General features: G+C 34.0%; 1 protein-coding gene across 5 annotated transcripts in view; it reads left to right on the top strand.

Moving 5' to 3' along the window:
* HACE1 (HECT domain and ankyrin repeat containing E3 ubiquitin protein ligase 1) overlaps nucleotides 1-14,260 on the top strand; it is a 94,950-nt gene that overhangs the window by 63,136 nt on the left and 17,554 nt on the right. For 3 of the 5 annotated variants that reach the window (XM_030882949.2, XM_060283435.1, XM_060283434.1), the window contains 5 exons: nucleotides 1,400-1,511; nucleotides 1,603-1,700; nucleotides 1,883-1,970; nucleotides 6,052-6,201; nucleotides 6,711-6,907. In XM_030882949.2, coding sequence (XP_030738809.1) covers nucleotides 1,400-1,511; nucleotides 1,603-1,700; nucleotides 1,883-1,970; nucleotides 6,052-6,201; nucleotides 6,711-6,907 — 645 coding nt within the window. Of the gene's footprint in view, nucleotides 1-1,399; nucleotides 1,512-1,602; nucleotides 1,701-1,882; nucleotides 1,971-6,051; nucleotides 6,202-6,710; nucleotides 6,908-8,375; nucleotides 9,071-14,260 lie in introns of those variants that run through there. The other 2 variants (XM_060283437.2, XM_060283436.1) reach the window with 2 other exon arrangements.

Here is a 14,260-nt window from a genome sequence, read left to right as displayed (position 1 = left end):
TTCTCATGTCTCAGCTGCAGAACGTTCTAGTATTTATTTCTAAGCTCTTAGTAGTTATATCCTAAGTAACCTTAAATTCAGAACATATAAAACCTCATTCGTTGTCTTCCACCAGTGCCTTCTAGGAGTGGGGTAGGCGGTGGTGGTGCTGGGGTTCCCCCTCTAAGCTGTTTCTGATTTTAAGTTCTGCCCTAGAGATCTTTTACTTTTCTTCTTTATTCAGAGGAGTAATGTCTTTCAGATTTACTTCATTGTTCTTCTTTCCTACCATGACCAGGACCGTATCAGTCTATACGTATTATTTCAACTGCTGCCTAGATGGCCTCCCTTTATCCTGGTAGTACTCTCATTTTAGTGAGTGCATTTACCATGCTATTCCTCTGGCCAAGTATCTTCAGTGGCCACTGTGTCTTTTACTTGATTCGAAGGATCCATAATTATGTCCTTGATTTACTTACAAAAACTTCCTTCTTTCAATATGTGTAGAGTTATGCCGGCGCCTTCACTGCATCTTCCGTGGAGTCACAGTTTCTCCTTCTGAGCCTTTTTCCTTGTCTCCCTTAGCCTGGTGTGCTTTCTTTTCCTCCTGCTTGAGCAAGACCTACCCAGGACCTCATGAAGCCTTTGTACTCCACTTATCCGCACAATCTCTGAATTCTTAGTGCACTGTGGTCTGTACTTCACTGTTTAGAACTTGATATCATTATGTGTTATATTGTTCCAATGTTATTCTCATCTCTTTAAGTGTATTAAACAGTTTTCAGCAATGAAATTTTTACATTTTACACATCCTAGGTACTCAATAATACTTTCTGATGAATAAAATTACAAATCACTTACAGTTTGCATATCTGGCAAAAGAACAAAAGGTAGAGACTTTATTTACTGTTCACGAGATCTTATTCTTCAGTTTTTAGGGTGGAGGAAGGGAAGAAAAAAGGATAACAAATTCCTTTCTAGTTGCTGCATATATCCAGAGGATGGAAATTACAATTAGCCATAAAGATTATTTTCATAGAAAATTAAATGAACATGCAACATAATTTTTCTGGATGTGGAAATTCATTCTTACAAGCCTTCTTGGGTTTAAAAGAAATTGAGAGTGTGTTCAATTGTATGTCTGATATTGAATTCTTTTTAATTTATCAAGTCTTTTCTGTTGATAATATGGGGAATAAAAAGAAATATGCTCTCTAGGTAGTCAAAGTGTTTCAGCTCAGATCTGCCTTTTTGTGAATAGTGGATGTAATGTCAGAACCTTATCTAGAACTACTTATTATAAATAAAGGTGTAAGAATGATTATTTGTAGAAAGGGCATTTAGCATGCTAGTTAAGTAAATCTGACAGTTAAGTGACTGAAATACTGCTAACATATTTCACTGTTATTTGTTGGGGTAGCCATTTAAAGATCGCTGTGAATGGTTCTATGAACATTTGCATTCAGGACAGCCAGATTCAGACATGGTGCACAGGCCAGTGAATGAAAATGATATCCTGCTAGTTCACAGAGGTATGTTTAACAAAGTGATGTGTGTGTGAGGCACAAAATACTAGTTATTGTAAATTTTAATATGTAAAATTAACCAATGCTACATATTTAGATTCCATTTTTAGGAGTAGCTGTGAAGTTGTGTCAAAAGCAAATTGTGCAAAGCTAAAGCAAGGAATTGCTGTACGGTTCCATGGGGAAGAAGGCATGGTGGGTATAAAAATAAGTGTTGTTAAGATCACTGTCTCTAAAAGATTGAAATGCCCTTCAGTAAAGTTTAATATTTAATTGATAATGGAAGAAATTTAATATAATTTTAATGTTATTATTATTTAGAAAAAATTTTCACCATATATTTCTGTTGATACTTAATCTTATTTTCTTGAACTCAGGGTCAAGGTGTTGTGCGTGAGTGGTTTGATATTCTGTCTAATGAGATAGTCAATCCTGATTATGCATTGTTTACCCAGTCAGCTGATGGTAAGTTGTACAGTCTAGATGACTTTTTCTGTGAGTTGTCACATTTTCAGACTACTTCAGTGCATTTTATCCTTTGATTCCTATACTAGCCCTGTGAGCTAGGGTGGTTGGATATTCCCTTTTCATAGAAGAGGAAATTGAAATTCAGGGTTTTTGTTTATGTTAGCAGTTAATGAGCGGTAGGATCTTGAGTGGAACCTGACTCAGCCTAGCATTCTTTCCTCTGAACAGTTGGTTCTCAAATGCTTGTCTCAAGGACTAGTGCTGGCCTCAAGGAAGTTTTCATCAGTTCTTTGTATAAAATAAAACTAAATTTATTCAATTTAAGGATCGTCCTTTAGTCTACCTTTCTTGAGTTAAAATTTCCTTTTATAAAATCGTGCTAGTAGATGAACTTAAAAAAAATACAAGTCCGTGTTGGAAAAGTTAAAATTTGCTAACCCTATTTGAGTTTCCAACTCTTAAAAGTTATTGGTCATTACAAACAAAGTCTAGAAATCATGGTGTGTTAAATCTTAACTTATAATCTGTTTGTTTATAGTAACTTTGTTTTTAGCCCTTTTAAAAGATTAAGACTTGGTAACTAAAAAGCTCTTATTTAACCATGTAATGCAAATAAAAACATCATTGAAATGATGTTTGCTACCTACTGAATTGTCATTTGATATGCTAAATGGCAATGGTTACCACCTCATTTGTATAAGATATACCTGAGAGTTCTTTAACTTAATAAAGACTTACATCCAAGTGAAGGTGGGATTTCAGTTTTTAAATGCTTTGTTCAGTTGCTTTTATTTCCTGAAAAATTTTTCTTTCCCAATGTTTAAATTCTTCTATAAGGATAGAGTGTCTTATTAATTGTAGTTTCCTATTGTATCCAACCAAACCAGCAGCAAATCTCCATTGAATAAGAAGGATGACTCTATGAGAGGCAAGCGGGGGTGGGCTGCAGTGATGCTAGAGAACTGCAGATATTCACCTATGTGATGGGCTCCTCAGACACATTCAGTGTATTTGAAATTATTTAGGAATATGGGACTTCCTACTTTAATTCTGTAACCTTTGATTCTTTGCTCTGAGATGAACTTAGTGTCTTTGTGATTTTACGACAAGTATGATGAGGCCCTAGTTTTTTAGGCCTAATCTTTGCAGCAAGATTTAGCATTAAAACATTGTATTTTAGATTTATTTCTTTTCTTTATAGTCACTTATTCTGAGTTGTTTATTTAGTTTCATATCTGAAAAACAGATTTGGTGTGGAATCATTAGTTGAGGTGCTTATTCTGCAAATTTATGGCAGGTAATATGATGAAGCACATAGACCATAGTTTCTGATTCGTCCTTTTTGTAAGCCATGTATGTCTTCTCTTTGGGGCTGTAATATTAATAAAATATAGATGAAATATTTTCATGTTCTTACGTTTAGTTGACAAGAAGAAAATTACATTTAGGGTTCCTAAATGTGGGGAATGTTTGGATAGACCTAATGTATGTAGTAATTTCTTTAAAACTTGCTAATTAAATTAAGATGCTTACTATAGAGCAATAGTAGTGTAGTAGAGTGGCTAAGAGTTTGGCCTTTGGCACATTCCACTGAATGTGCATCCTAGCTCTGTCCCTTTTTCTGCTATGATCTTGATCCAATAAATGTAGTATTTCTGGACCTTGATTTCCTTATTTGAATATGGTGATAACCTGTGTTTTGTAATATAGTGGGAAATCAGCTGTTGTGTAAAAATGGTTAGCCCAGTGCCTGGCACATAGAAATCAGAAATAAATATTAGATGCTATTATTGTTATTTTTAAAAAAATATTTTTAAAAATTAATTTTATTTATTCTTTTTTTTTTTTGGCTGTGTTGGGTCTTCATTGCTGCATGTGGGCTTTCTGTAGTTGAGGCGAGCAGGGGCTACTCTTCATTGTGGTGCACAGGCTTCACACTGCGGTGGCTTCTCTTGTTGCAGAGCATGGGCTCTAGGTGCGTGGGCTTCAGTAGTTGTGGCACATGGGCTCAGTAGTTGTGGTTTGCGGGCTCTAAAGCACAGGCTCAGTACTTTAGGTGCACGGGCTTAGTTGCTCCGCGGCATGTGGGATCTTCCCGGACCACGGCTCGAACCACCAAGGAAGCCCGATGCTATTATTACTATTCTGTGAAAATGATATTTTCTTATTGAATAGGGTTTTTCTGAGATGATGAAATGTCACAGTTTTATTGGTTTTGAACTTAAAACATGACATAAACTTTATATTCTATCTTAATTCACTTTCGAGCTAAAAATTATTAATTTCCTGAAGACCTTTCCCCCCGTGTGTTTCCTTTTTTTCTTTTGACTTCTCTGTATCTATTCTTTTTAATAACCCAAATTTCCCAGAAAGTACTTAGAGAAGGAATTATACACAGACCTAGGGGAGGAAATAGGTAAAAGTATTTCTGATTATTGTCAGAATATTGTATTTTTGGAATAATGGTTATGTTTGTCTTTGAAGTCTTTCTTCATCTCACAAAACTTTGTTTTGACTTTTTTTTTTTTTTGGCTGTGCTGGGTCTTCGTTGTGGCATGTGGGCTCTCTAGTTGTGGTGCGTGGGCTCCAGAGCTCGCGGGCTCAGTAGTTGCGGTGGGCGGGCTCTCCAGTTGTGGCATGTGGGCTTAGTTGCCCGCAGCATGTGGGATCTTAGTTACCCCACCAGGGATCGAACCCGCATCCCCTGCATTGGAAGACGGATTCTTAACCACTGGACCACCGGGAAGTCCCTGCTTTGACTTTTAATACCCAATCTTATATCATGACTGGGAATGAGTCTCAAAAGGTACTTAACAGTGGATGACTAGCTTCATGTGGCCCTTTTAAGTCATTCAGCCATAAGCTTCCAAATGTGTACCTTGTATCTAAGTAAACTTACTGGTCATGGCAATATAGTCCAGTGCCAGCACTGATAAATCAAAGACCAGCAAAGCACAAAGAGTTAAAATATGTATGCTCAATGGCCAAACATTTCACTTTCCAATACTTTCACTTTTCCTTTGTTTATTTATTTTTGATGCTATTTCATTAGATTTATCAGTCTTTCTTTTTGCCCAGGTGCCTAGAAGAGAAGTAGATAGCATGAACTCAGTAAATATTTGTTGAATGAATGAGAGGTAGTGGTCACACAGAAAAAATAAGGAAGGTTATTTAAAGTTGAGATCTTGGTATTAGGTTTTTCCATTGCACTATATTTTTGTTTTTGAGACTTTCTTATTGTGGTAAAATATACATAACGTAAAATTTACCATTTTAACCATTTAAAAGTGTACGCTTCAGTAGCATTAAGTACATTCACCACTATCTTATTTCCAGACTTTTTTTTCATGTAACTGGAATTACCCTCCATTGCACTAGAGTTTGGCAATAGTCAATAACTATTGCTAATGCTGTTTTTACTTTTATACCTCAGTGGTACTTATTCAAACTTGATTATTTGTCATGAGGAAAACAGTTGTACATTTAAAAATTTTAGTTATTCTCTTGTAGTGGTCAATTCCTTAAGGAGCAAAATGGTAGTGAATACCTGCTACGCTGGGCATGTATAGGTGAATGAAACAATGTCTGCCCTAATTCATAGCCTAAGTAGTTATTTCCACACTGCCTGGGAAAACGTGTGTGTGTGTGTAGGAATTTCTAGGATCTCTCTGACACCTCTTCCAACTACTTTCAGTGAAAAGTATTCTAAAATTTTCTCTCTGCACAAAGACTTATTCTGATAAGTATGTGTGAATTAATGATTAGTATTTCCAATTCCACTATTGTGTGTATGTATTTCTAGGATCTCTCTGACACTTCTTCCAACTACTTTCAGTGAAAAGTATTCTAAAATTTTCTCTCTGCGCAAAGACTTATTCTGATAAATGTGTGAATTAATGATTAGTATTTCCAATTCCACTATTAAATATTCCACAAAGAACTTTCTTCGCTGAAGAACGTTTATACATAATGTAACCTTAGCTTTGCTGAAGTTGTATGTGAACTAATTTACCTGCATTGAAATGATCTCTCTTATGCATGGTCTTAAAAATAAATTATTTTGTCTTTATTTTAATAGGAACAACTTTTCAACCTAATAGCAACTCCTATGTAAATCCCGATCACTTGAACTATTTCCGGTTTGCTGGACAGATCTTGGGATTAGCTCTGAACCATAGGCAGCTGGTGAACATTTACTTCACGAGATCATTCTACAAGCACATTCTTGGTATGGCTCCATTGTTATTTCCTTAGGCATTTATTTAAAGTGTTTTTCTTATAGGCTCTAGCGAAAATTAAGTAGATAAATGGTGGCATTTTTGGTGAATAATTTTTGTTTTGATTGGAGACTGTGTATGTAAGGCATTTGGGGGCCTGAGGGAGAGAAAAAATAACCTACATTTTTGATTAAAAAAAGTTTTTTTTTTCCATTTTAGTGTGTGTATGTTTATGCTAAAAATGCATTTTAATATGAATATACTTAAGAGAATTGGCACTTTTTAAAGTTTATAATAAGTTCCTGAATAGCTGTTTCAAAGAAAGGTTACATTGTAGAAATGTAAGCTTAAATTTACAGACTTCCAAATTCAGGAATTAACATTCATTTAAATCATGCTGTGAATTGGATTATATTTTGCAGTTTTACAGAGTATCTGTAGAGGGCAGTATTTCACCATTAAACAGATAAGGAAAGGCAGAAACATTTAGAATATAACTGCTGTATGTTTGCATTTTTAGGTATTCCTGTGAATTACCAAGATGTGGCATCCATTGATCCAGAATATGCCAAAAATTTGCAGTGGATTTTAGATAATGATATTAGTGATTTGGGTCTAGAACTAACTTTTTCTGTTGAGACTGATGTGTTTGGAGCAATGGAAGAGGTGCCTTTGAAACCTGGGGGTGGAAGTATTCTTGTAACACAAAATAACAAAGTAAGTATTTGAATTTTTACCTTAGCCATTGTTTGTAACTTAGCCCTGATAGTTTGCTAATTACTCTAAGTCTCCTGGCACTAGCCAGGAAAACTTTTACTGTTAGACTTTTGTAACATTTATAACAGATAAAATATTTAAATTAACTAAACCGTCAAATACCAGACTTCGAATTATAAAGGATCATTTCATTGTTGTGTTAGATATGCTGAGGCAGTTCCTGAAGCAGCCTAGAGCATAGTTCAGTTGATTGTGTAAGTTGGGCATCTGCATATCAAAACATTTGATTAGAAATATAAACTTACATCAATATCATATTTGCACTAGATCCCTATTTCATGTTTTAGAAGTACGATATTAATAGTTCCAATAGAGAGAAGAAATCCCAGTGTTTAAACTTTGTACACACTTTTGGGATGCAGTAAATTCTACGGGACCTCTGAACTTGATCTTTTTTTAACTTTATAACTTGATTATTTTTATTTATTATTATATCTCCTGTTTGTACATATTTTTTAAAAACTTGGTGCACGTTTTAAATTACACTGTTGAAAGTTAATATTACTTTAATATATAATACAGCTTTATTTTATGTTTTGATAGATTATGTAAGAAATTGGGAGTCAGAAAATCTGGTTTTGGAATTCCAGTTCTATCACTTACCAGTAGCAACTTCTGGTAAAACAGGACTAAAACCTTTTTCCTTTCCTTTTATTGGATTATAATTCCAAGACAGCTTCAGAATCAGCTAACTTAAAAAGTATGTCCACTGAACCATTTTGTAGACTAGAGATATAGTAAAATGTAGTTTGTTTGTTTTTTTTTTTTAAAGCCAAAAGACTTGGCTGTGTTTTAACCTCTTTGAGCCTCAGTTTTCTATTCTGTGTGCTTGGGATAATAATACCTCCCATACAGAATTGGTACCAGCATTTTTTAAACTGATAAACACAACACAAAAGTTAGTTTTTATTGGATAGTTTTCTATAAAAATAGGTTCCTAGGTTTCACATATCTATAGGAATGAAGACCTAAATTAAGCTAGGTAATTTTACCTTTTGAAACTTAGATACTTTACATATTTAAAAAAAAAAGAAATTTAGTTTATGAATATAAAATCAGGACCTGAGTTTTTGTACATTTATACTTAGTAAAGTTTTAGTCTACCCTCTCGTTTTACACATGAGGACACTGAAGCCTGAAGAGTTAATGGTAAAGCTGGGGCCAAAACCCAGGTCTCCTAGTTTCAAGTATAAGGTTCTTCATCCTGTTAGTAAAAGTAATCACACTGAGGTAGATCTTACTTGATTTAATATAATGAGTCACGTTAAACTCTGGAAGATTAAAATAGTAAAATGCTTAAAATAATTTTTTGAATCTATATGAACTTGCCAGTGAATGGAAATTTTTATAAAATCTTCTAATTATTAGATTGTCCACCTCATAGTGCATTTATTATTTTATTTTACAGTGGCTGCCTCCTCTCAATTAGGGGTAATGAAGTCATAAAATCTTCATTATAAGCAAGTGATTGCTTTTCATGAGAGAATCTCATACATGATTCCTATCTGTGAATACACTCTCTGGTGATTGGATTTGTCACTCCTCTCAGATATATGAAAAGTGGAAAGGCTCATTAACAATTGCATGGTAGATAGCTATATTTATACTTGTATCTCCTAACAGCCTCTCTTCCATATGACATGATTTTTGTTTAGATTTTTAAAATATGTATTTTATTCTTTTGCATTTGTGTTTTTGTATTAAAATCTAGAAAGAAGGAAGATACTTAATAAATAATAACAAATAAGAATACACTTATATTGAGGCTTGATCGTGAGTCTAGCCTGAGGCTGGAATATTGCTGTAACATGAAAGAGCTTGGATGTTTTGTTTCTAAGTTTAGCACGTTTTTATTTAACTATATTATTGACATTGTTTTGTTAATGACAGGCTAACTTTGATGATGAGGTTCAGTAATATAGAGGTAAAAGCAGGATCTCAATCATTAATATGTTAATTCTCAGCTTTTGTTTTTCTGATACAAACATTTCTCACAATAAAATGAGCCTCTCATTTTTCTAATATTACTAGTAAAGGTCAAGTGTAATTGTATATCAAATTGTTGATGCTTAAGCATTTAATGTTTGTGCAATAAGCAACCTGATTTTTTAAAATTAAAAATCTTTAAAAACATACTAACATCTTAAATTGATCACTTGATTTAGAATTGTTAAATTATTCAATTTACAAATAAAATTTTCAAACCGTGTTCTTTAGAGGTGTTATTGTTATATTTTAACATACATTTCTGTCATGAACTTTTTCTGTTACTCTAGGGTCAGCCTTTTACTTACTTAACTTTAGGTATAAAGTTATAATTGTCACATTTGGCATCAACGTCAGAATTTCTAAGCATATTGAAGCTTAAGTGACTTGCCAAGCATGTTAGTAAGAAAAAGTCGATGTAAGCTAATCTCCACATGGGGGAGTCATTTATTCCTAAATTTTATTGAAAGGCTTTGGTAATTGTAGACTGAAACCAAATAGATAAAATACCTTTGTTTAAAAAGAAGTATATTAATAAATACAAGTAATGTAGGCAGAACAGTATATATTCCATAATTGAAATAAAATTCTCTTTTAAATTCAATTTTATATCTGTCAATGATTTGTTTTAAAATCTAGAGGAAAAAATACGATCACTTGGTTTCACTTTAGAAAATGGCTGAATTACCAGGAGCTGAACATTTACATTTAAATAGTATTTTCAGCATTTTTAAAAGTTTTGCTTTAACTTTTCACTTTCACTTTTAAATTCTTGACCACACGATAAAACTGTGGAACCATAAAACCTTAAGTTAGGAGTGGCATATTTTTGCTAGGCCTTCAGTTCTAGCTCTTAGTACTGAAGAGTAAGCTCCATGGCTTTTAAGTGTTAACAACACTTTTACCATACTAATCATAAAGTTCATTAAGTCTGGGAGAGAACAAAATGGGGGGGTGAGATGGGACAGATATCAGGGAATGGAGGAGGTGGCATGGAAGTTGAGTTATAGAGGAGAAGCATTAAGTGGTCAGATAGGAGTGAGGAAAGGGAGAAGGACATGTTCTGGGCTTATAGAAGGGCACAGAGATGGCAGAGCATGGTCTGTTTGGGGAACCACAGGTAGGTCAGAGTTGTAGATCTTAGCGTAGATTGCAAAGTAAATGAGTGGGAAAAGATAAGGTGGGAGAGGTAGACAGGGACCAAATTCTGAAAGACTTTGCATCCACAATTAGAAATTTGAAAATTCTGAAGACTTAGGGATGATTGCAGATGCTGTAGAGGGCACTGACATGACTGAATTTATGTTTTTTAAGAAAAACAACACCAATCTCAACTTGGAGTATGAAAAATGGGTTGAAATGGGGCAATATTGGAGTCAGGGCAACTGATAGGTGATTGTGGCGTTGCTCTGGGGAGCATGCATGAGTGATTTTATAAGACAGTGGCAGTGAGGATGGAGAAAATGAGACATCTTTTGAGGATGTAGAATTTGTAGAACATGGTAATTAGCTGTTTGGGAAGGTGAAAAAGAAGAAGGACTCCAGGATGAGCCACTTAGGTGGATGGGCTCTAGAATGATGGGGGGTGGTGTCATTCTCCTAGTCATCAACCTCATCACATCAGTTGTATTCTCTAGTGATGATAATAGCCACTGCCTATTGAGTACTTTGTGTATATTTCATTTATTCGAGTTGTGCTCTTTATGCATTTCTCATTTACTCTAACAGCCTTTTGAGATAGTTATTTCTATTCATTCAGTGTGGGAACAGCTTTAATAATAAAAGCGTCTTACATGTATTAGGTGTTTATAATGTGCTAGGCACTGTTAAAAGTGCTTTATGTGTATTAACTTACACTTAAACAATCCTATGAGGTATAGATACCCCTTTCTACAGGTGAGGAAACTGAAGCATAGAGAGGTTAAGTAGCTTTTCTCCAAATCACAAGACTAATAAGTGGTGGTTTTGAATCCAGACAGTCTATAAATTTCAAGCCTGAGCTTGTAACTATGACACTATATTTCTTTAGAATATAGACAGTCAAATAACTGTCTAAGGGCCCAAAATTGGTAACTGGTAGACCCTCAGTTTTAATCGAGGTCTGTATGGTTGTGTAACTGCTGGGCCTCTCATATACTAAGGCACTGAATATGAACAAGGTAGCAAATACAAATTTAGTGTGTTTTCCAAATTTATGGTTAGCAAAGGGCAAGGATGGGGAGGGAGGGATAAATGAGGAGTTTGGGATTAACAGATACATACTACTATATATAAAATAAACAACAAGGACCTACTGTATAGCACAGGGAACTATACTCAATACTTGTAATACCCTATAATGGAAAAGAGTATGAAAAAGAATATATATATATATACATATATATATATAACTGAATCACTTTGCTGTACATCTGAAACTAACAAAGCATTGTAAATCAACTATAGTTCAATTTAAAAATTTAGTATGTTTTCCTCCATTTCATTTTTATTTGGTTAATACCTTATATTTTATTGCTAGTTTAATTTGATTTATTTCACATACAAGCACATTTGATACCCATCCAAGTACAAAATACAAACTTGTCTATATAGATTATTGACTTAAAGTGGATTCCTATGTGTATCTTCAGAAAAGTATACTATGAGAGATCTTTTTATTACTCTGAAAACTTTTAAAACAGTTTAGGTCTAAGGTTCTCCATATTGAGTGTATGTATGTATTTTTAGATTGGGTTTTAAATTATCTTTAGTATCTTTTTGTCAGTGAAGGAGGACATACTTTCCTCTGCATTTTAGTCGGTATATTCTAAAAATTCACTTTAAAAATCACCAAATCCAGGGCTTCTCTGGTGGCGCAGTGGTTGAGAGTCCGCCTGCCGATGCAGGGGACACGGGTTCGTGCCCCGGTCCGGGAAGATCCCACATGCCGCAAAGCGACTGGGCCTGTGAGCCATGGCCACTGGGCCTGCGTGTCCGGAGCCTGTGCTCCGCAACAGGAGAGGCCACAACAGTGAGAGGCCCATGTACCGCAAAAAAAAAAAAAAATCACCAAATCCTTGTAATGGTAACCTGAAGAGTCACTATTTTCAATGACTGAATTTGTTCTATGGAAACTGATGTAATAGGATTTTTATCAGACTATCAATCTTTATAACTAATTAGTGACCTTAAAAATAAGAATATATTGGTAAAGGATAAGTTATTGGAAAATGTTACATTGTAAAAATGTGCCTCTCTTTTTTCTTATATCTGCTTATTCCTGCAGAAGAAATCTGGTATCCTTTGAGTTTTCAGTGGAGAAATTTTCAGTGAAAACTCTTACATACCAGAGCAATAATAATCAAGTGGATAAGCCCAGGAAAGAAGCTTTTATTACTAAAGCATTTATATTCAAATGGTGAATTGAATTATGCCAGTCATAATGCCATTTTAAACTATTAATTTAAAAGTAAAACTAACTATTTCAAACAGTTTTACAAGTATGTCCAAGTATATCAGCTTACTTGGGATAAGAACATTTTGCTTTCACTATTAAAAGTTAACTATTAGTTAAGTAAACATGATACATATATATCTCTTTCAAAAATCGTGAAAAAAATTTTCAAGAAGAAAAATAGCTTCAAAAAAAAGGTGTCAATTTTCAATGTTACCACCACTCCTCATAAGAAGATGTAATTTAGATTCAAAACCTGAAAAGAAGTTAAAATTTTAAGGAAGATTTCCAAGGGGTGATATTATTCATTGCACACATTCAGAAGACTAGGAGATAATTAAAACAAAATGTTTCTGTAACTAGACATGCAATTTAACTGGAACGTAATATCTGAAAGTTGAATCTCAATCTTAGTGTTTTTATTTTTCCCTTGGCACTTATTCTTTGCTTACCTATCTTATATCAGTTATGAGGCTCAGAGGTTGAGCTAGGAAAAAGTTGCTAAGGCTCTTTTTAATTTTGTTATCTCTATGCTGAGGCTTTGTAAGTTGAAAGCTTTCTATAAACATAACTATTTCACCAGAACAGGTACTAACTCAGATTCTTTAGTATAGTTAATTCTCCAATTTACTTCTGTGGCATCTGGTATTATCTTATGCCCTCAAAGAATTAACAGTACAACTCAGGTGGGAGCACGTATACATCTGTTGGGGATAAAAATACCCCCCACACCCAAGTTATATCATCTCTTTAAATACCTTAGAATGAAGTGGGATTTTAGGTTTCCTTTATATTTAATGTTTATTTGAACAACTCTTTATGCCAGTGTTTTGTGGACTGATTGTCATCTACATGTTGACTGTTTCCTTAGAGCATTTAAGGTATTTGATGTAGTTACTCAAGGGCATGAAGTGTGTGGATGAGTCACTTCGATGCCTTCGTAGGTGGTGGGAATGCAACCAGTGTATTTCTGTACAGTATGAACCGTCAGAATGTTAGTGTATGATAATAGTGGATGTTCATAGTAATAATTGTGTCATCAAGAACACGTTAATGTGTGTTACTCTCTCTGAGGATGTGCTCTTTAAGGAGGCAGGGAAACATTTTAGAAGCAGCTGGATTCAGATTTTTTCTCTTAAACACAGTTGTCTTTCAACTACCTGGAAAACTCTTACTTTACTAAACAACTCAGGAGACTTTGTGATGGCTTGGATTTTATTTTACTGAGAAATAATTAGACCAAGATTTGTCCGTATTTAAATTAACTTAATGTGGAGACTGGTATCTGGAGGAGCTGATTTTTCACAAATTGATATCTAATAACTGTGGGCCAGAGCTACAAAAATAAATGTGGGAAATAATATTAGAGGGGACATTAGTATATTTGTGAAATTAATTTTTAAAAATGGAATGTATGAGGAAATAATAGGAATTAATTGATAGAAAAGAGTGTGTACTATTCTGATAAATATGGAATACAATGGCAAATTAAAATAAAGTGTACTTGAGCAGTTCATGCTTCGTAATTTGAGGTCTTGAATAATTATTAGTGAATAGAACCTTAAGATTATAAAAGCAAAACATCTTGAGAGAAATATATAATTATTAATGAATGAATGGTGGAGAAAAATTTTAGTATGTTCATTAAGCAGTTTAGTTAGAACAGACATCAGTTAAAAGATAATCACGTGTTAATGCTGAAATCATTGCTGGTTATTACTTGGAAGTGTGTTATATATATTATTTTTTTAGATTGGATCCTGAAAATTTAGTTTGTGTTTCTGTTTGATTGTTTGGCACACATTTCTATTTCCCTCTCTCTAGTAACTACCTGGATGTAACTTGTAGAAACTGATTAATTCCTATACAATGGA

This window comes from Globicephala melas, chromosome 14, assembly GCF_963455315.2.
Source record: "Globicephala melas chromosome 14, mGloMel1.2, whole genome shotgun sequence".
NCBI classification, from domain to species: Eukaryota; Metazoa; Chordata; class Mammalia; order Artiodactyla; family Delphinidae; genus Globicephala; species Globicephala melas.
This window is presented reverse-complemented; position numbering and strand designations above follow the sequence as displayed.